The sequence below is a fragment of the Paramisgurnus dabryanus genome, chromosome 2 (genome assembly GCF_030506205.2).
Source record: "Paramisgurnus dabryanus chromosome 2, PD_genome_1.1, whole genome shotgun sequence".
Taxonomy (NCBI): Eukaryota; Metazoa; Chordata; class Actinopteri; order Cypriniformes; family Cobitidae; genus Paramisgurnus; species Paramisgurnus dabryanus.
Window position 1 is genome coordinate 46257742 of NC_133338.1, and position 23016 is coordinate 46280757.

The 23016-nt window shown below is 37.4% G+C and overlaps 1 protein-coding gene across 2 annotated transcripts in view; it reads left to right on the forward strand.

Annotated features, from left to right (window-relative positions):
- Positions 1–23016, forward strand: part of dennd4c (DENN/MADD domain containing 4C) — a 71675-nt gene that overhangs the window by 29475 nt on the left and 19184 nt on the right. For both annotated transcript variants that reach the window (XM_065288935.2, XM_065288936.2), the window contains exons 2-15: positions 3711–4021; positions 7726–7978; positions 8078–8147; positions 10932–11101; positions 11621–11862; positions 13441–13507; positions 13600–13658; positions 14981–15125; positions 16304–16479; positions 16553–16653; positions 17688–17906; positions 17997–18142; positions 20226–20264; positions 20912–21042. In XM_065288935.2, coding sequence (XP_065145007.1) covers positions 3723–4021; positions 7726–7978; positions 8078–8147; positions 10932–11101; positions 11621–11862; positions 13441–13507; positions 13600–13658; positions 14981–15125; positions 16304–16479; positions 16553–16653; positions 17688–17906; positions 17997–18142; positions 20226–20264; positions 20912–21042 — 2117 coding nt within the window. In that variant the 5' untranslated portion in view covers positions 3711–3722. The remainder of the gene's footprint in view (positions 1–3710; positions 4022–7725; positions 7979–8077; positions 8148–10931; positions 11102–11620; positions 11863–13440; positions 13508–13599; positions 13659–14980; positions 15126–16303; positions 16480–16552; positions 16654–17687; positions 17907–17996; positions 18143–20225; positions 20265–20911; positions 21043–23016) is intronic.

Genomic DNA, 23016 nt, shown 5'->3' on the forward strand with positions numbered 1-23016 from the left:
AATGCAGTACTGGAGCTTTTATAACGGAGTTTAATGATTTTCAATTCATTCTTCCCACAGGGAATGAATCAGCACTTAAATTTACACGGTACTTATGCAAGAACATGGTGTCAATATACTTGTCCACTGCAGCTAAATTGGTTACGAATCTCATCTAAAGTTTTATGGAAAGGTTTTTGTAAGGGGAAAATAAGCAAAGTGGACTGGATCAGTCAAATGATGACTGGAAACTTTCACTTCCTTTCTCTCTCTCTGAAATCCTTTTGAAGTTAGAAGGAATGTTCACATTTGTAGACACGTTTTTTTCCTGACAGCCATTTGATCCTTAAGTTTACATTTGTTTTGAGAGGTAATATGTCCTTTATTTTTTTATATACCTGAACCAAGTGTGCCGCACAAGCCCTGAAAAGCGAAGCCAAAACGTCTCGATCCCCCCAGTGACTGGTCCAAGTATAGGTCATAAACCCCGCCTCCCCTATGTTATTAAATGGGACTTGAGACCTCCTCAACAATTTAATTACACTTCAATTATATTTTTTCCGAAGCCGATTTCTGTCATTTACTGTAGTTTTTATCACGCTGATGTAAATTCAAGTGTTTGTTTTTAAAATAAGTTTGTTTTAAGTTAGTAATTTAATGCTTTTAATAGTGGTGTCACTTAATTATTGACAGCTGTGATATGCGCATTCTGCAAGGGCGGGGCCTTGATTTCGCGGCTTTACTTCCTGCGCACGACTGGTCCCGAAATCGCTACTGCGCACACTCAAGACCCAAGATGTCAGCGCCGTATCGGGACAGACGGCTTCACTTTTCATCAATGGAAGAGAGCGTACAGGCGTCGTCTTCATCTTTTTTTACAGTCTATGACTTGAACTCTTTGTCTTTACATGTCTTAGATAAATTTCAAAGAGCAGAACTTGGATTTCATGGACTTGAGTACTTTTTTGAACAATGATGGCATTCTGGACAAGGCCTTTTGTACTTTTGCTATGTTTGGCAATGTATTTGTCGTTCATGGAGTCCACGATAACGTTGTGAGCATAATTTTAATAGATTATAAAAGGTAACATAAATTAAGGTTAAATGCTATTACAGTATATTCCTGTATTTGTCCTTTGCTGGGACCAAGCATGTTAATTCCCCCCAGATACATTTACAATACAAAGCCATGTGGTTGGCTATGTTGGTTAGTATTGCTCAACAGCCTGCGGAGTTGAGATGACATTAGAGAAAAACATGGGCTGAAAAGTTATTACATTTTGACGAACGATAAGACCATCATGTCTTGCTCTGGTCTTAGTGTTCCTGTAGCTCATTTTGTAGAGCATTGTGTAAAGCGTCACAAAACATAATGGGTTCAACACACCATAAGTTACTGATAAACCTTTGATGCACTTTAAGTCAAGATTAATGCGTAATTGTAAATCAAGCAGCGTCATAAAAAGGAAAAAATTGCATCAGTTTTTCTCCTTGTTCGTTTTAAAGTTGGCCTTAAAACTTGTGCAGTACTTTGCATCTTCTAATTTAAAAATGTTTGACTTAATTAGTGTCTCTCTTGTTAATTACAGCCTCAGAATTGGGCTTTTATAAATGGCAGAACGTAATTACCCAGAAAGCCCTTAATCAATGTGTACTCCTGTTAGCTCTCTTAAGCGCTAGTATCTCTTTAAATATGCAAGACTCTGTCTGAAGAATGTTTTCTAATGGCGTTAATGCATCGATTTATGCTTGTGGTGTCACTTTAAAGCATGTTTCTTTGACTATATCTGCCCTTTCACTTTAGTAACTGTGTCCCTTTCATGCACTTTTCAATTTCAATATTTGAACATTTTGTACTGCGATATTGGACATCAAGATCTTTTGATGTGCTTTATTATACACATTGTAATGTACACATAAAGAAATGTCCATGGATTCAATAAAATACTCTGTCTGTGTCAGTCATTCATTTGTGCCATTGGGTCATTGTGACCTCAGGCAGACTGCTGTGATTGGCTGCAGTATTGGTTATTGAATATATAGGCCTGGCCTTTCCAGTTAAAATCCTTTTCAGTGAATCAAAGAAAAGGTTTTAAGTACTAGTAGGCTTGCATGCTAGTGGGGGGAAGCTTACATTGCAATGTTATGTTTTTTCTGCAATGTATATTGATATATAAGAAATACTAGATGATTTGAGGAATTAACTTCTGCCTTCCTTTTTTTTTTTTTACTGATATCTCACATATGTGATTTACTTCTGCCGTGGAAAACCTTTCTTAGATAGTGTACCACTGGCAAAGGGGTCAAAAATATTCCAAAAAAGTTTTTTTTTTTTTTTTTTTTTTGAGAAGTAAGCTTTGTATGTTTGGTGATGTGACTTTTGCAGATGCACACATTGTGATGTCAATGCTGAAATTATATATTGTGCAGTCCTAATAAGTACTACATCTTTCCCTCTCTCTCTCTCTCTCTCTGATAAAACATTTGCTGATTGTTTCAAAATTGAATAAATGTAGAGAAAAGAGCAGAAGGCGTTTTAGTAGAGTACAGAAAGCCGAATTGAGAGCTTTTTTGCCTGTAGATAGCTATATTAGTCATACCAATTCAAAGCCCGTATGCATAACTAATAAGTGTGTCCGGCCCCATCTTATGGACTGCATTAGGACTTTTGAACACTTGTTGCTGAAAGTGTGTTTTAATATTCCTGCTTTGAAAAATGTGATTATTGTGTGCACTTTGCTTTAAATTGTAAGGTTAAATGTTAATGCATTACAGAAAACTTTGTCTTTTGTTTCACTTTTAGCAGTGAAGAACTGCTCATTGCATTATTAATGGACTACATTAACATGGAAATTCTGTGCGTTATGTCTCGGTATGTAGCAGCATTTTATTAGGGTTGAAGGCAAACTCTGCAGGACAGTATCCCACCAGCACTGGGGTAAAATAGTCCTAGTGTGTAGGTTTCTAGATTAAATAAAATATTGATTTAAAGGTAAATTTTTAGAAGGATCTCTTGACAGAAATGCAATATAATATATATATTATAACTATATATGATAACTATATTATCAGTGGTGTATAAAGACCTTACAAAAGGAGCTGTATTGTTTTTATTACCTTAGAATGAACCATTTTTATCTACATACATTTCCTTATCGAAGTTTCCATTTCACCCCGCCATGTTTCTACAGTAGCTAAAAACGAACAAACTGTTTTATAGATTGTTCCATCGCTACATAAGACGACATGTTTGTCCTGTGGCAGCTACCGTAGGTTCACTGTGTTTTCGAAAGGAGGGGTCAGGGGTGAGCTGTGGACTGAGCCGTTGGTTGCAATTCACCCCCAAATGCTGCTAAAAATCTATACAGTGGACCTTTAAAGGCACAATATGTAAGATTTTTGCATTAAAGCTTCCATGGATCACATTTGCCAATTGATCTGTGCAGCGCCATATACAGACATAGTACTTGTAGCATCTAGCATGACGCGCTGTTGTTGCTTCTGTCAAGGCACACTGTGGGCTTAAATTATAATGTAACTTGTCCATGAACATAATTTGTCCGTCTTGTCAGATCAATTGCTTTTAACAGTGAAAACTACAACTCCCATCGTTCCACGCTGTTTCACAGCTTCATCAAGCTACGCCATTGTTTCTGTTTAGCGACCCCTATTGGTGAAAAATTACATATTGTGCCTTTAATAAATACCATGTGTTGTTTCTCTCTGAACAGGCCCGTCCAGCCATGATTGAGGATAAGGGTCACCGTGTGACGGACTACTTCGTCGTGGCTGGCCTGACGGACAAATCCACACCATTAGAGCAGGATCTGTCCGAAGCCAAATCCAGTGGACCAAAGGCACCCATCATAGACCTAGCTGTCATCAACAAGTCAGTAGGAGAAACCGTACCTGAGGGGTTCACCTGCATCGAGAGCACCTACAGCGGCCAGCCAGCCAATCTGAACCATGGCAGCCTCAAAAGCCCTGAACTCTTTCTGTGCTACAAGAGGGGTCATGGAAAACCCCCACTGATTGACATTGGGTAAGTTTTGGGGCAGCGCAATATAGAATGAATAGGCCTTTTCATGTATGTTAAGTGTCATGGTCTTGGCATGGCAACTATTTTAAAGGAACAGTATGTAAGAAATTGATATCAATTTATCATAAAATGGCCCTGATATGTCACTAGACATTAAAAAATAATTTTCATTTCAAATACTTATATCACTGACAACAGTGATCCGGCCAGGATATTGTCATTTAAAAAGTGGAGTTGCAGCCCTCAACTGATGTTTATGTTGTCATTTTGTGTATTGGCCACCAGTTGGGTGATTGCAGTACCAGTTTTAGCCACAAGTTTTGTTATTGCAATACCAGTTTTGGCCACAATCCTACATACTGTTCCTTTAAACCTCACGTCATAACTTCTGGCTTTCAATAAATGGCTTTCGTGGAACAAACGTAACTTAAACGGAAGTAAAGTTTGGAGTAGATGTGTATCGCGTCAGTGCACGTGCGTCCGATGAAATCGTCTAAAGACAGTTTCAGCAGTAATAACATAAACAAATAGCTTTCGTGGAACAAACATAACTTCCGGTAAACTCCGCTAAGAATCAATAACAACAAATTCCTTTTAGAGTAAATGCTAGATTACCTTGGTTCAACTCATAGCTAAAGCATACCAAAAACTACACTTAGCTAACGTTACTGTGTAAAATGTGTACTATATAATGTATACAATCTTAACTACAGATCAGCTGCCAAACCTCCCATCATATAGCGGTAATCCATGGTCGCCATCTTCCCTCATTTTCAAGAAACCAAAACATTTGTTTTGTTTGGGTTACAGTGATCAAAACTCACCACAGTTATCAATGTCATCATGGTTTTGTGAACAATTTCTAGAAATTAAAAAAGTACTGATGCAAACCATATTTAAAATAGATTTTACATTTAAGTGCACTTTTGTTCGCATAAATGTCAAATAAATAACATTAATCATGGCACATTTGGGGTCATGAGATAAATGTTCATCTTGTTCAGATAAAACACAAGTAAGTAAATCAGATTTTCATCAGATTAATGTCCCAGGAGTAAGCTGCACGGCACCTGCTCTCAAAGCAATCGTGGAAGAAACAAACAGATTTAAGGGAAAATGAATAGAAAAGATGGATCTGTCTAAAGAAATATAAATAAATATAAATTAAACATGTGTCAGTACAACTAGATTTCCCTAAATGTGAAAATTGTTTGGATTTAAATTCAGTCAGGACTGTCATCAAAAACACTTGAGAGCAGATGTGTTTGTCTCACGTTATTGCTTAAATTGGTTGATGCTGGTGTTTTCGAGCCATGACACTTGCACTATAATTTAAAAATGATGCGGTTAACCATTAAACCGGTAATCTTTACATTTCTATATTTATACCCTTCTATTTACAATTATTAGCATCCTGTTTGTCTTCACTGTACTAAGCGAAGTGAGACCCGTGCATTCAAAAAAGTCTATTTGCGGTCATCACCAGTAAACTGTGAGTGTTATCGAGTGCATTAGTGCGACTCATGGCCATCTTACTTCAGGATATTAAATATCAAGATGAATGTAATGTAGTCATTGGTAAAGCATTTACTCCATTTGCCCAGGGCTGCCAAGGTTGGGTTGCACTTGGCTTTATTTTGGGCATCTCATTGGTTAACATGTTGTCTGAAGTGTGGGTCACAAACAAATGTTTACATTTAACAAAAATATAGCAAGGTTTTAAGTTTATTTGAACTCTTATAGGTTATATTTTAAGGGTTTTAGCAGAAGTTTGTGGAATAGTTAAGGCTGTGGCAAGCATTAGAGGTTTTATATGACTGGTTGAAATGAATCATTTCCCTCCAGCAGTTCTTTCCAGACTGTTATCTTACTCTGGATCATTCAAGTCTAAGAACATTAGCTTATTTATAATCTACTTCTGTATTACATGCTATATTACAAGTCATCCTGCCCAACTGTGATTATTTCCTTATATCTGTCTTTTATTAGCCTCTTTCACATTTCCTTTCTCTCGTTATATGCAAACATGCATGAACACAAGGTCTGGGAAATATGCGATTTATAGTGAGATGTTCTACTAGCTTAATGTTTAGAGTGTCAGGCTTATAACCTGAAGGTCACTGGTTCGATTCTCACAGCCGTCAGTAACACACTAAAGTGACGTTGAGCACCTTAAACCTAATTGCTCCCTGGGCACTGCAGTGTATGGTTGCCCACTGCTCCGGGTGAGTGTTTACTACTCACTTGGATGGGTTAAATGGTCACATTTCATGATTTGGTTGCCTCCATTGGGCATTACGTCACTTTTACTTATACCTGTCTAAGTGGGTTGCCGAATGAAAAGATGGCCTCTGGAGAATAATAGTTTATATGTTATTTTATGTTTCTTTAAGTAATGATTAATCGCATACAAAATGAAAGAGATTTTTTGCATAATATATATAAAGTGTGTGCTGTGTGTAATTATTATGTATATATAAATACACACGTGTTCATGTATGTATTTAAGAAACATTTACATGTGTATTTATTAGGGTTGCACCGATACCACTTTTTTGGAATACGAGTACGAGTACTTGCATTTCAGTACTTGCCGATACCGATACCGAGTACTTAATAAAAACATGATTAAAATTTACAGGTAACAGCTTTAGTCATATAATTTAACAAAAAAACAAAGGACTAGTTTTCCAGTTTGTTGTAAACTCTGCCTCTTTGGACAACACGAGGCATTAACCCCTTACACGCCGCTCAAACATAGACATTTCTCAAACCGTGGTATCGATTCCAGGTATCGGGGGACTTTTAACGAGTATGAGTACTTTAGAAAATGTGGTATCGAGGCCGATACACGATACCAGTATCGGTGCATCCCTAGTATTTATGTATATTTTTATATATTCTTATATATAATTAAATAAATAAAAAATATATATATATATATATATATATATATATATATATATATATATATATATATATATATATATATATATATATATATATATATATATATATATATATATATATATATAAATTAAAAAAAATCTGAAATTACTATATGTTTGTGTATGTGGTTAAATATACATAATAATTACACTCAGTACTAGTGCTGCACAATTAATCGCATCGCAATCGCGATGTCAGCGTGTGCGATTATATGACAGCAAAATGTTGCAATTATATTAAATAAATAAATGTGTGGACTTGTTAACACAACTTTCTGATAACAGTTTGTTGATTTTCCTTGCTGTTTAAAAAAAGAAAGAAAAACGAACAAAAAAGGCAGTGCACGTGTGGCATGAATGTGTGTGGCGTGTGTCGTCACTTGTGTGTGCGCAGCGCTGAAATACCAGAGCGAAGATGGATGCAGAGGAGATTGACAGTGATCTGGACGAAAACATTTCTAGTTTTACAAATACACATTATCACTAAAATGTGTGTGGATTTTCCTTAAAACCTATCAAGTTGACCCATGATACCATTTATTATAATCGCAACCGCACATCGCAATATTACCACGAATAACCGCAATGGGAAAAATTACCCAAATCGTGCAGCCCTACTCAGTACACACACAAACGTTATGCCAAAAAAAGCACTTTTATTTTGAATGCGATTAATCGCTATGAATCATTTCCCAGCACTAGTTTCTTGTTTAAATGTGTGTTTCTGTGAGTTGAGATGTTTATCTGCATTTATTGTAGGGTTCTGTATGAGGGCAAAGAGCGTCTCATTCAGGGTTGTGAGGTCATCCAGGCCACACCGTTTGGACGCTGCGCAAATGTCAACAACAGCTCCGCCACGTCCCAGCGCATCTTCATCACGTTCCGACGCGCGCCACCCGTCCAGCCTCAAAACTCGCTGGCGGTCACAGACATCTGTGTCATCATCACGAACAAGGGTGAAATTCCTCCTCATACCTTCTGCAAGGTGGACAAGAACCTCAACTGTGGCATGGTGGGTTAAATAATGTGAAAAGTAGCTGATGATATGTGGATCATTATTCAGAATTATTCGCAATTCAGTTGTCACATGTTTTTTTTTTGTCTTTCTCAGTGGGGATCAAGTGTGTTTTTATGTTACAAGAAGTCTGTGTCTGCCTCAAATTCCATCGCCTATAAAGCTGGTGAGACACACACACACACACACACACACACACACACACACACACACACACACACACACACACACAGGTGATTGATTTAAACTGTCAGAAGCTTTCTACCTGCTGAAGATAAGAGAGACTCATAAATATCAACCCGGCTATTTTGACAGTAAACAACATCCTATCTCTGCTGTTATTTCCTTTAAGAAATGTCTAAACACGCTGGCAACCGTAATTTTATTGAAATTACATTTGTGCAGTGTTTTTAAATCGTCAACATGTCTGTGATTCAGAAATGCGAAACAGGTCCCAGGACTCTAAGAAACAATTTCTGTCAGTGTGACTATCTTCCTTTTATAATGTTGAGAGAAGAGGAAAGTTTACAAACACACTGAATGCGGTTTAGCGGCTGGTCATGACCTTTCACACTTTTAGCATTTATCATAGTTGACTTTTTATGAAAACAGTTTATCTGCACGCTGCATCATTTCCTGTCACATGACATTGTGTTAATCATTGAGAAGCAAAACTTCCTGTCTCATTACTTTCAGTTTGAACTTTTGTTTCTAAATACCAGCATATCATTTTAAAACACAGAAAAGTTTGACCTTTGCCCTGCATTTTGATTTCATATCGACAGTGGCCCAGACGTTTGAACTTTTAAGCCATACTTTTAAGAGTATGTAAGAGTTTTATTGCATTAGATAACAAAATAATCAAACCAAGAGGCATCTGTAAAGAAATAACCCTTTACATATTTAAAATCTTTTAAAGAGTATTTCTAGCCATACAGTTATTGTTAATCATCAGGTAAGTTTAGTAGATTCTTTTCACAAAGGTGTCCTAGCAAAACAACCAGAGCTTAATGTAGCTTTCAGACCAGTCGTGGAAAGCGCGAGTGATTTACATGTTAAGTCAATGCAAAGACGCGAATAGGCATCCTGTGGTGCGGTAAGCGCGAATGGCGTGTAAACCAATCAGAGCTTGCTCTAGCAGTGACGTGATTACAGGAGGTAAAAAACAAAACAACAATGGAGGAAAATCATCATCGCTACACGAGACATCTTCGTACTTTTACAGGAATTAAAAGGATCTTGTATGGAAGAAAGTGCGTGAAAAGGTCGAACAATCTGGTAAATTTACTCAATTTGAGCTATATAAGCCCCTCCCATGATGCGAATTTACGCGTGAATGTCGTGAATTTCACACGCAAATGAAGCGAGTACACTTAAAATTTTTTAAGCGGCCAACTACGCGTTAATAGTGTGTTTTTGCCACCTCTTCCGCATCTGGTGTGAACGCACGGTAAGGGGCTGGACACACCAAAACTTTTAAACCCAGCTGAAAACGCCTTGAGGACGCCAAATGCCAGCTGTTTTTCAGCCGAGTGCTTTGGTAGCTGTGATAGTGAGCTGTGAGCCGGTGGGTTGCTGTGGTAATGTCCCGCCCCTCCTCCACTGTGATTGGATGGCCGTGTGAGAACTGACATTGACGACCAGAGCTTTTCACCCACAGTTGAATCTCTTTCAACTCTCGAAGCTCAGCGCCAAGCACGGAAAAAACGCAGAGCGCCGGTTTTCAGCGTGGAAAAAAACGCTAGCTGCTGGCTTATTTAAAAAAAGCAGAGTTTCCATTGGAATCAATTGAAAACGTGCGCCGGCCGCGGGCGTAAAAGCTTTGGTGTGCACGCCCCCTAAGAGAACTTCTTATTGTTTGACAAACAATTGTTTGAGGCTGTTTACACTTGGCATTAACATGCGTTTTCGTCGATCGGATCACAAGTGGACGACGTTAATGCCAGGTGTAAACGGTGTTCAAAACATTTTGAACGCGTCCACTTTCGACCACTTTCAACCACATCCAGAGGTAGTCGAAACCACTTTCGATCGGATCGCTTTGGAGTTGCGGAACGCAAATGTGGTTGAATGTGTTTGAACAGCCACACGCGACCGCCTTCTCTCCGCCCATTTATCTAATCTGAGGTATTTAACACAAGTTTTACGTCTTTTTTTGACTTCTGGCGTGAACATACGGTGAACAGCGCTATTTTTAGCCTTTCATTGATAAAACTACTGCGGGTGTTCTCCGTAGTTTCGTTTTGAAAGCGTGAAAGTTGCGCGATCCTATTTCATCAATTGCGCTGAAAATTCAGAGAAAGCTCCAACATATAAACCTACAAAACACTGTGCAGCATGTATACTTGCTAAACAAGCAGCGGACTCCGACATAATATTAGTTTGCGTCCATATAAACTCATAATTACTGCCGCTCATGTTTGAATGACAGCAGAGAGACTCGCCCACCGTCTCACGGACCGTCCCCTCACAGTATTCAGGACAGAAGCGGTCGAAAGTGGACAAAAGAGACGGATTTAAATACCAGGTGTAAACGTAATGTGTCTCTCTCATCCACTTGTGATCCGATCGATGAAAACACATCTTCATACCAAGTGTAAACAGCCCCTGTGTTGCATAAGTCAAAAGCTAATACATGTATTATTTTTAAATGTTTTGCTTGTCCTATCATAATCAATATATGCTCTTCTTTATTTAGATATTTTGTTAAGGGATAGTTCACCCAAAAATGAAATTTTGTTGTTTTAAACCTGTATGAGTTTTTTTTTATTCTGTTGAACACAAAATAAGATATCATAGATGGTAAGCATACAGTTTATGGTACCCATTGACTTCCATAGTATTTGTTTTCTCTATTGTATACAGAAAATAAATGATACGATCCCTTGTATCTATAAACACACTCAAATACTTGCATTTATAACTTCTACTACTATCTTTCCTTTTGAAGGTTTGATCTTTCGGTATCCAGAAGAAGATTATGAGTCATTTCCCCTCTCTGAGTCTGTGCCCCTCTTCTGTCTTCCTATGGGAGCCAAAATTGAGTGTTGGGCACCTAACACACGCTACCCTTTACCTGTCTTCTCCACATTTGTCCTGACAAACTCCATGGGAGAGAAGGTAGAGTACTCTTTTATTTAAGTTTATTGAGGTCTGTGTGATCTTACTGGTATTCAGCTGCTACAGTGTTCTCATTTTGTTTTACTCTCGGTTTGATCTTAATGAGTAGATAAATTGCCCTCTTTTTCTATGTTTTTGTTGGCGGTAGTTCATTGAATTCCACTTGAAAAGTGTAAAAAAGAAATTTAAATCCAAAGGGCCTTTCAACAAGTTTAATGAATGGTAGAATTGCCAAAGAACTTGGTGTTTTTTTGTTTTGTTTGTTTTTTGATGAAAGATGTTGTTCTGTTTTAGCTTAATATGTATCAGTAAGATAAGTTTCATAGAAGTGTAAACACAAGATTTGATAGCACCACAGTTTGTCTGGTGTGTGTGATATGTTCGAGAAATATATTTAAAAACGATCAGTATTTATGCGGCTTCATTTGATGACACCAATAGGACAACAATGATCCACTTTTGCTTTTAAGTTACATAAAATCTTTCTGTATTTTAATCATGTTTCTGTTTTCTCAACAGGTTTACGGAGCTGGAATTCAGTTTTATGAGCCATACTCTATAGAGGGTCTTAGCGAAAGACAGAAGATTCAGCTGGGTCTGCTCACGGCTGTGAATAAGGAGGTCATACCTAACCGTACGGTCAACACCAACAAGTGCATCTGCGTGCTGTCTCGCTGGCCTTTCTTTGAGTCCTTCAGGAAGTTCCTCATGTTTCTTTACAAGCTGTCTGCCAATGGAGTCAACCCTCTGCCCATTGAGAAGTACAAACCGTTTGTTATATAACTTTATCACTTTTAATTTGTCTTAAAAATGGTACCAATATCATATTGAATAAAAGTTTTTTGCTGTAAATTACATAATTTCTTAAAATTAATTTATAATTATGTCTTTTATCTGGTGGGCTCGACCCATGAAGTAGTAGACACCCCATTGCTTAAAGGAAACACCACCGTTTTTCAATATTTTACTATGTTCTTATTTCAACTTGGACGAATTTATACATACCTATCTTTTTCAATGCGTGCACTTAATTTGTATACGGCGCCTCGTAAATGTGTTAGCATTTAGCTTAGCCCCATTCATTCCTTAGGATCCAAACAGGGATGAATTTAGAAGCCACAAAACACTTCCATGTTTTCCCTATTTAAAGAATGTTACCTGAGTAGCACAAGTAAGTATGGTGGCACAAAAGAAAATGTGGCGATTTTTTTAAGCAGATAAAAAATGAGAACTAGTTTGTATGGCGGAAGAGCACTTAAGCCCAATTTATAGTCGTGTGTAGGTTCTATCCGTAGCCTTTGCGTAGCCTGACGTGCACCTCGCACAAATTTTAACAGCGCGTCAGATCTACGCGGACCGCAAGCGCTGTGATTGGTCCATCAGAACCCCTCCCATCAGGTAAAAAAAACTGTGTCATAGGTATTTCGGTTTGCAACGGTGAAAACAAAGATGAGCCAAGTTGAGGAGTGATTTAACTCAAATTGCAACAAAAGTCACTGTTTATTTACTTCCATCATTGCTGGTCTTCTCAAATCATACACAACAAGTTGCTGTTTCTTCTTCGTTTGTGGGTTAACTTGCCAAGCTTCTTCTTCTCTGACGGTCGCGCTGCTACTGTGGTTACACGCGTGGATACTGCCTACCAGCGGTTTGCGCATGTGTTTGCACATCGACGCGGACGACGACACAAAAGTATAAATGAAAACCGACGCGGAACCTACGCCGTAGGACCTACGCACGACTATTACGAGCCCTTTAGTTTGCAGCACTTCGAACTTTGGTGCACAGTAATGTCATGACTCCTGACTACTCCCGCTCAAACTTCCATCCATATTACTGCCCCCAAGGTCAAATAGTTCTCATTTTTATCTGCTTAAAAAATCGGCACATTTTGTTTTGTGCCACCATAATTACTTGTGTAACTACTTATGTACTCGTGTTTTTAAATTGGGAAAACATGGAAGTGTTTGGAGGCTTTTAAATTCATCTCTGTTTGGATCCTAAGGAATGAATGGGGCTAGGCTGAATGCTAACACATTTACATCTCGCTGTACAAATATTAAGTGTACGCATTGAAAAAAAGATAGCTATGTATTAATTTGTTCAAGTTGAGGTAAGAACATACTAAAATATAAAACAATGGTGGTGTTTTCCTTTAAGTCTTAGACATGGCTTATTATATTATGTTTATGTTTTGGAAATTTTACACCTAATGATATCAGTATTCCTGTAATAGGTATGATTCATTCAGACCTGTTTTGAACAGGAAAGCCCAGTGTACTGTGGTTTACCATTTATCATCAAGTAAATAAAAATAATCCCTTTCTTTATTTTTTTAGGCACATTTCCCACTTCATGCACAATGTCTCCTTCCCCTCTCCCCAAAGGCCCAGAATACTTGTGCAGGTAACCATTGATATCTGTCCTATAGACCTTTTATTATTGTCTGCAATACCAGAATTAAAAGTCTTTGTTTATTTCTTCTTCTTCCTGTATAGCTGTCGGCGCATGACACCCTTATCCTGTCCCAACCTGTTTGTACACCTTTACCACTAAGGTAAACAATGTTTGTTTTATGTGCATGTGCATCAAATTTAATGAGATAATGTGGGTGCAAAAATGTAACACTTAAGGCACACTTAGAGATGCATTGCCATTATACTAGTGGCATACATGTCGAGTTAATTTATGTTGAAGTGCGACTTAAGTGTCCGAATGCTTTCAGAACACAGAAATACTTTTATATGTCTGCTCTTATCATAAACACATGAATTTAGATCAGAGGAATTGTGGGTATTTAATAGCAGTGGTTCTCAAACTGAGGGACATTAATTTATAATAATGATAATAATAATAAAATAAAAATGTGTAATGAAACCTCAGAAAAATAAGTCTACTAACCAACAGCAATATGTTGTATAATGTAATATGTTTTCTTTTATTAAAATTATACCTTTTAGAATGTTTTATGTCATACATTTTTGGGGGGGGGGCGCAAAGGGATACACCGTACCCAAGGGGGCCGCACGCCGATAAAGTTTGAGAACCATTGTTTTATAGCACCTATTTTTCAAAAGAAATGTTTCCAACTTGAAAGACAAAGATCTGGATTTTCTGCTTTTATTTTTATCTTTTTAATCTGGTTTAATGCACAACCTAGAAGCTTTTATGAGACTGAAAGCTCTTGGTCCCAGATCATTAAACTATATCACCAGAACATTAAACAAAAACAAAGCTATTAATACATTTTTATGTTTTTTTTCTGCTGCAGTCTTGTTTAAGAATCAAAAACTAAACATCTCCAGGCTGCATTATATGTGTGCTTTGTTTTACCAGAATTAAAATGATTGAAAATGTATGCGCTTGGCTGTTTTGACTTTGGAAAAAGCATCTGCAAAATTTTTATGTAAAAATTGTCCATAAATCACAAAATAGATAAAGTAATGCAGTTAACAATATTTAAAAATACAATTATTTTAACAATAAGTTAATCAAAGTTGTCCAAAAACAAGAACGGGTATTGGAAATTGGTTTACCGCAACTTTTATGAAAGGTTTTGATCCACTAAGGTTGACTAGTATATTTGTGTCCCATAGAGCTTCCATTGTAAGAACAAAAGTGTAATCTCTGAAATAATCTTGTATATCCTTTTACAATTTGCCCAATATCTCAATGTCATTAAAATTTTTGGTTTTATGATTATACATTCTCCTTTCAAACAACTATCTAGACTTCCTACAGCGTTTAATGGACAGTTTGTGTTTATGGAAAAATAAAGTTAATACTTTACCACTGGAAAATAAAGAGTCATACCACAGAGTCAAACAGCTTCTGTAAAATCACCCTGCTCACGTGGACTCTTTCTCTTCCTCTATCCAGTGGAGCAGATTACAGGACTCTGCTCATGAACCTGGGCCCAGAAAACTGTGCCACGTTGTTACACTTTGTGCTACTAGAAAACAAGATCCTGCTTCACTCTCTCAGACCAGCCGTGCTGACCGGAGTGGCTGAGGCCGTGGTGGCAGTGAGTGTCTGAAAGAAAAAAAATACTTTTTTTGATGATTTATAAGCGAACGAGATAAGTGTCGGTTCAGCACTGTTTTCCGTGCATATGGTTTACAGTAATATCATAGCAGACTTCTCCAATATTTTTCAGATTGTTCATTTAAAGGAACAGTATGTAAGAAATGTATATCAATTAATCATAAATTGGCTCTGAAATGTTACTAGACATTAAGAAATCATTTTCATTTCAAATACTTATATCACTGACAACAGTGGTCTGGCCAGGATATTGTCATTTAAAAAGTGGAGTTGCAGCCCTCAACTGATGTTTATGTTGTCATTTTGTGTATTGGCCACCAGTTGTGTGATTGCAGTACCAGTTTTAGCCACAAGTTTTGTGATTGCAATACCAGTTTTGGCCACAATCCTACATACTGTTCCTTTAAGCATTTTAAATGCATTAAATCCAATCAGTTATTGTAAGCATTCAGCTCACAAAATCCATGACTGCTTGTTGTCTGTTCAAGTTCAGTTGATTTTGATATGAATATTTGAAGAGTTTGGTTCCAAACGCGATAAACGTTATAAAAAAATTTATTACCGCCAAAATCAGTATTGTATCAGGTCAGTATTAAAAAGTAAATTTTTAATTTTACTCAAAATCCAATATCCGTCGTGTTATTCTTTTTCCCAAAACGCGATAAATGCCACTCCTCCTTCTCTGCAGAATGCAATAAATCCTCTCGACAAATCACAGCTCACAATTCCACGCATTGCAAACAACAATGGTGGTGCGTTAAATACACACAAAATTCTAGTTTTCCTCATCTACTATGTACTTCGTGATCAACAAACAAACAAAAACAAAATAAAACTTTTGTGGAAAAAATGTCACTTTTTATAATAAATCTTTGAAAATCTAATTATGGATTTGAATTTTTAATGTTTTTATAACCTAAAGATGCTATGTGAAAGTTTGTAACAGAAAATAGTGGTTTTCATCTTTTCACTTTTTTGGTATAGAAAACACATTTTTACCAAAATTAGTCAAAATGGATTTATTGCGTTTTGGAACCAAACTCTTCATTTTCAATACTACATGCAAATTTGGAGAAAACCAACTCTCTTATCTCCCAACCATTTAACCACTTGATTTGTGCATTCCCTGTAACTCATCATCTTATACTCTTCCTCCAGATGATCTTTCCATTCCAGTGGCAGTGTCCATATATCCCTCTGTGTCCTCTCTCTCTGGCGGGGGTCCTCAACGCACCATTACCCTTTATTGTGGGTGTGGATTCGAGATACTTTGACCTCTATGATCCCCCACCTGACGTGGTCTGTGTGGATTTGGACACCAACACTATTTACTTGTGAGTCTCAAAACATTACAATCATTAGACTGCATTAAAGTTTTTTTTTTAATTTTGATTGTTTGTGTTTAAGGTCTGATGAAAAACGACACAGTAACTGGAAGAACCTTCCAAAAAAGCCCTGCAAGAGTCTCATCAGCTCCCTGGGGAACCTGTACCGTCAGCTTGCCACTGGTATGAACTTCTGCTTCATCTTCTGTAGAAATGTTTTGAATCTGAAGACTCACTAGTTACTGTAGATCTGTTGTTCAAAAATGTTTTTAAGGGAAGAGTTTGTGGTAAAAATGGTAAAAGTATGGGGACCTATTCCTCATTTTTAACAAGTGGCCTATGACTAGCATATTGGCTGTTTATAAGTACTTAAATGGGTTTGGTATCATTTGTGTTCTATCAATTCTTTTCAATTCCAATTTTGTAAAAAAAAATAAGCCAAACATCAAAAACCAAACCACCTCCATTGAGTTTATTGCTGACTGTTTTGCAAAATAATATATTTATGAGCAGGGTTTTTAAATAACAGAAAAATACTTTGGTAAAAGGGTGACTCCTCCCCCGAGGGAATCGAATACACACTTCAAAATCTTCCCTGAAGAACTAGGTCATCCAGGTACTTTTCGGGTATTGTTTTTCTATTAATATGAATTCGGACATACTACTCGCTTTGCCTACTGCTTTTTGCCTAATATATTGTAAGGAAGTAGAAAGTTTCGATGGACACAGCACCTGACTTCCTTAAAATACGCACGCAGGGAGCGATAAGGGGAATCACATTTTTTATTTTACATGAACAAAAATTATTATTTATTAAATATGAAGAGTTTGGTTCATTTAAAAAAATAGTTACCACCAAAAACAGTATTGTATCAGGTCAATATTAAAAAGTAAATATTAAAATTTTACACAAATTCCGATATCCTCCGTGTTATTCTGTCATCTTTTCTCCCCTTTATCCCAAAACCACTTGCCAGGACACTCTTGTAAAAGATATTCTTAATCTCAGTTTTTTATCCTGGTTAAATAAAGGTTAAAAAAACACGATAAACGCAAGTCCTCCTTCTCTGCAGAATGCAATAAATCTGCTCAACAAAACATATCTTTTTCTGCCCAATAAAATCTGTAAAATGTATTTTTTTGGTAGTTTTTTAGCCAAATAGGTCATTGGTATATAAAACCTGTAAATACAAACTTAAGCATTTGTTTCCACACAGTTCGGCGGGCGGCGCAAGAAGAATCTGCGGTGGAGATGACCCCTATCGAGGCAGACTTCACCTGGCACAAGAAAAAAACTGAACTAGAGATGGAAATCCAAGAAGCTTTCCTACGCTTCATGGCCACCATACTGAAGGGCTACCGAAGCTACCTCAAACCCATCACACAGGCACCTTCTGAGAAAGCTACCGCTGCTGATTCACTCTACGACCTGCAAGGTAACTCCTCCAACTTATATCATATCGCTGTCCCAGCCATTACCCTTAATTTTATAGATGACTGAAGCTGATGTCTCTATCTACCATCAGGATTCCTAAAGAGTCGAGATCGAGCTCACCAGAAGTTTTATTCTCAACTCACCAAGACTCAGATCTTCATCCGCTTCGTTGAGGAATGCACTTTCGTCAGTGACAAAGACACTGGTCTGGCCTTCTTTGATGACTGCATTGATAAAGTAAGTATATTATACAAAACAAACATGCATATTAAACAATAACAATGTTCTTTGATATTTTAAAGGGCACATGTTAAGCAAAATCCACTTGTGCAAGATGTTCGGATATAAATGTGTATTGGCAGTGTGTGAACACGACCACCCTACAATGAAAGTAATCCACACTCTCCAATATTTTTAATCACCTTAAAGGGATAGTTCACCCAAAAATGAAAATATGTCATGAATGACTCACCCTCATGTCGTTCCAAACTCATTCATCTTTGTAACACAGTTTAAGATGTTTTATATGTAGTCCGAGAGCTTGTTGACCCTTCATTGAACATCTATGTACGGTATACTGTCCATGTCCAGAAAGGTAATAAAAACATCATCAAAGTAGTCCATGTGACATCAGTGAGTCAGTTAGAATGTGTTGAAGCAGCGAAAATACATTTTGGTCCAAAAATAACTAAAAATAAAACTTTATTCAGCATTGTCTTCTCTTCCACGTCTGTTGTGAAGCGCATGCGCGAGACTAAAGTCATGTGACTGCAGTGAAGCGGATGACGTACGACGTGGCTGACGTGTTATCTAGTGCGCCCCAGCTGTTTTTTTTTTGTGCGCCCGGGCTTTGTTTACAGTCTGAGGGAGACGCACGTTGTAAGTTCGGGAAAAAAAATGTGCAAACATGTCTAAGGATAACACGTCATCCGCGTCACTGCAGTCACGTGACTTTAGTCTAGCGCACACGCTTCACAACAGATGCGAAAAAGAAGACAAAGCTGAATAAAGTCTTAATTTTTGTTATTTTTGGACGCTTCAACTCATTTTTAACTGACCCACTGATGTCACATGGACTACTTTGATGATGTTTTTATGACCTTTCTGGACATGGACAGTATACCGTACATAGATTTTCAATGAAGGGTCAACAAGCTCTCGGACTAAATCTAAAACATCTTAAACTGTTTTCCAAAGATGAATGGAGGTCTTATGAGTTTGGAACGACAGGAGGGTGTCATTAATGACACTATTTGCATTTTTGGGTGAACTATCCCTTTAAAGAGTAACTAAACCCCTGGTCAGAGCCTGACGCCACCCACTGCAATATTTGAAAAATGCAAGAAAAGTGGGCAGATCCCAACGGAGATAGAGGGGACGAACTAGCTCGTACCAAGTGTGTGGTGAGATCGTAACAAGGGCGTGGTGAGCTTGAATCTGCTTACGTCACGAGTTATTTCTTGGACCCAACATCCAATAGGAAAATTCAACTGCAGTAGCCACCGTTCAACCTGAAGAGGGCAGCACTCAGACGTTTTTACACCATATATTGTAGTATTGAAACACTTTATATCCAAATGTCAAAAAACTTACTAAAATCAATGAACAGCACTAATAAAGCTTCATTCTTACAGATCATTAACTAAAAAAAGTTGGTTTAGGGTTTAGTTACTCTTTAACCAAAGCAGTCTCATTAGACATGCTGTTCTGATTGTCTTGTAATTGTGACATCACACTGATAAAGCCCCACCCACAGCCATTGACTGAGTGGTTAATTTTACCTAAAAGCTTTTCTGAATGTGTTTGTTAGCACATTGTAGCACTAATGCGGCTAAAGACATCATCTCAGAGTTTATTCACAGGAATCAGATCTATTTTCAACCAAAAGCACTCGCTTTTTGTTGGTAAGGGAGGGTAGTAGCTCATTTGCATTTAAAATTACACACATGAAAAGGCGTGTTTTTGCTCCCACCCAATTAGGGGCATATTTGATTTACTATAACAAATGATCTGTGAGATATGTAAGCTGAAACTTCGACACACTCTAGACACATCTAAGACTAATATTACATCTTGTGAATAATATGTGCCCTTTAAAAGAAACCCAAATATCTTTTCATTGTTAGTACTGCTTAATAAAGGTTACATTTTTAAACCTTGGCATGTGTATCACACCACTTGCTGGTGAAATATTTCTATAGACTTGCAGATATTTGCAAAATATTTTCTTTTCCTAAGCACTAATAGCTCACTTCCCATTGGGAAGAACAGAGGATCCAGAGTTTCCTATGATTCAGTTTATTTTCCTAATCTCTTGCAGCTTTTTCCTTCCGACAAAGGAGCGGAGAAGGGCACAAAGGTGAGCCTTATTTTCATTACGGCTCTTTACTGTGCAGCATGGCTTCACCGTGTCATGTTCCACACCAGATTAGGGTTACACCCAGCGTAAGGCAAAACAAAAGTGCGCAAGAGTGCATGTTTAGAGTATAAACCCAGATGGAGCTGACGATAAACGTAGTCACTGTTTTACTGAGCTCAAGGCTGTTTTGGGATGGTTATTGTAAAGATTGTGACAAAGGACATTGGTCTTGGATCTGTAGTTAAGAGCGATGTAGAGCAGATGGTCTCCATACACTGGGCAGTCGGTTTAGTGGAGTAAATAATTAACTCCTCCATCTGCTGTCGGGTGCATTGGCACATCATGAATCTAAACACTTTTAGCATGGGAATAGAAAGGGAGTAATGGAAAGTTCCAGGAAATATCTGCAGACTGATGGATAACATAGGCCTGAGTGCATTGTTTGTTACAAAAAAAGTAAGAAAAAGAAACCTAAAACCATCCATTAATTCTGTTAATGGGGTACGACCATATTGCTCAGCCTGTGACCTGCTTGAATTTCTACTTACTATTTTATGAAACACATTAGGATTAGTAAACATTACAAGGGGTTATTGCATTATTGCCATTACATCAGCCAGATTAATGAGTGCGAATGTATTGCACAGGTCGAAGGGGAGTCTGCCGAGGACACCAGGCTGATGGAATTAGATGAGTCACTGAAAAGCGAGCATACGGTCTTTGTCATGCCCCCTGAACCCCCTCCAGAAGATGGGCCCGACCCCCCTGCAAAATACAGGTACAGAGATAAGCAAAAACGAACATATTAAATGCAAGCATGATGTAATTTAAACGGCTAGTTTGCATTTGCTTTCATTTTCTCATACTTGCACATGTTATTAAAAAGTGAGTGAAAATTACATGAAGATAAAGAAATAAATAAGAAACAATGTTTTTTAAGCATTTAGCACAAGTATCCTGTATTCATTGAAACATTCAGCAAAAAAAAAAAAAAAAATTCTGTTCTTACCGAAGCTCTTGTATAGCTTAAAATTGTATTGTGGGTTTTAGCGGCATCTAGTGGTGAGATTGTGAATCGTGTCAATTTCCAAAGGCAATGAGAAGCTACGGTAACTGCAACAGGACAAACATGTCATCATCTGAGACAACGTAGGAAATGCGTTTTTTCCATTTAGGGCCCCTGTAGAAACACAGCGGCAACTTCGATGTAGGGAAACCCGCGCTGTATGTAGCTAAAAATGGTTCATTCTACGGTAATAAGAACAATACAGCTCATTATGTAAGGTCTTTACACCACTGATAATATAGTTATGTATATTATATTGCATTTCTGTCTAGAGATCCTTTTTAAAAGTTACACATTGCACCGTTTAAAAAGGCACACAAGGTGTGTAATAATTACACATTTGTGACTCTGGACCATAGTGATGGGGACGAGACCGCCTATTCCGAGTCAAGACCAAGTCTTTGAAGGGTCAAGACCGAGTGTAGACTGAGTTCGTTTGTTTTCAAATACAGTCGAGTCCGAGTCAAGACCGAGGCTTTGAGGAAGTAAGTCTGAGTCGAGACGAATCCTTTAGGAGTCCAAGACCAAAAAAATACAGACTAAGCTAGATTGGGAATTGTTTAGGGGAGCAGTCTTAACGTCTTAATATGGACTATGCTTTTACTATCATTAAAAAAATCCCTAACACGTGCATCATCTTCTGCCTACTTTTCTAGAGAGAAATAAACTGCTCTGATGGCAGTAGCTTTGCATTGCACCATGGGATGTCATTTTCAAATAATGCCCGTCAACATTGCATTTTATTTTAATTGTTATGTGTTGTGTGTTTTTTTTATATGAACATTATGCGTTGGTCTCGAGTCTTTGAAGAAACCAGTCTGAGACGAGTTTGAGAAAGCAGAAATCGAGTTCTACATCACTACAAAACCTGTCAAGTCAAATGTGTATATTTGTAGAAGAAGCCAAAAATACACTGGATGGGTTAAAATGATCAATTTTGCTTTTATTCAGCTTTTAAATTATGTATAAATCTCAATTTCAAAAAATTGACCCTTATGATTGGTTTTGTAGTCCAAAGTCATCAGTTTTAAGTCAATATACTGAAGGTTGATAAGATTACAGGATTTCTTTTCAGTTTCTTTGAAAAATCCTTGCTTTGCTTGAATATTGTTTCATAAATAAAAAATCAGGAATTGCAAAAAAAGACTATAACTATTATATAATTATCATACTGCTTTATTTTCATCTCTATAATTACTTTTTTCAAGGCAGCTTGTTTGTTTATCACCCACTTTATTTGGCTGTCATTCTCATACACGCTCTATACCTCCCTCTGCTCTAATTGCATCTAAAGCCTTTTTATCCATTAGCACAAGGCCAGTGACATCTATTTCTATGCTTTTTTTGGATCAAGGGTGCCTGCCTGACACTAACCATCCAACGTTGGGATGAAGCCCAACGCTCAGGGATACAGGCGCAGCCAAGCACTTTGCTCTCGGCTGGCACCGTTCCCTGTTCAACAGACCAGAGAATCGGATTTCTGCAGGTTTTTAGAGTAATAAAAGTAAATTCAGTAGCCCAGAAATGTAGTGGGTTATTAGTTTTAGGGAAGCAGGTTGAAAGAGTTTTTCTTTATTCAGCATTCAAAATAATTACAAAATAAAGAATTCAGAAGGCCCATAAAAAAATCTATATTCTAATTATTTTATATATATATGAATATAAAATAAATATAATAGACATCGA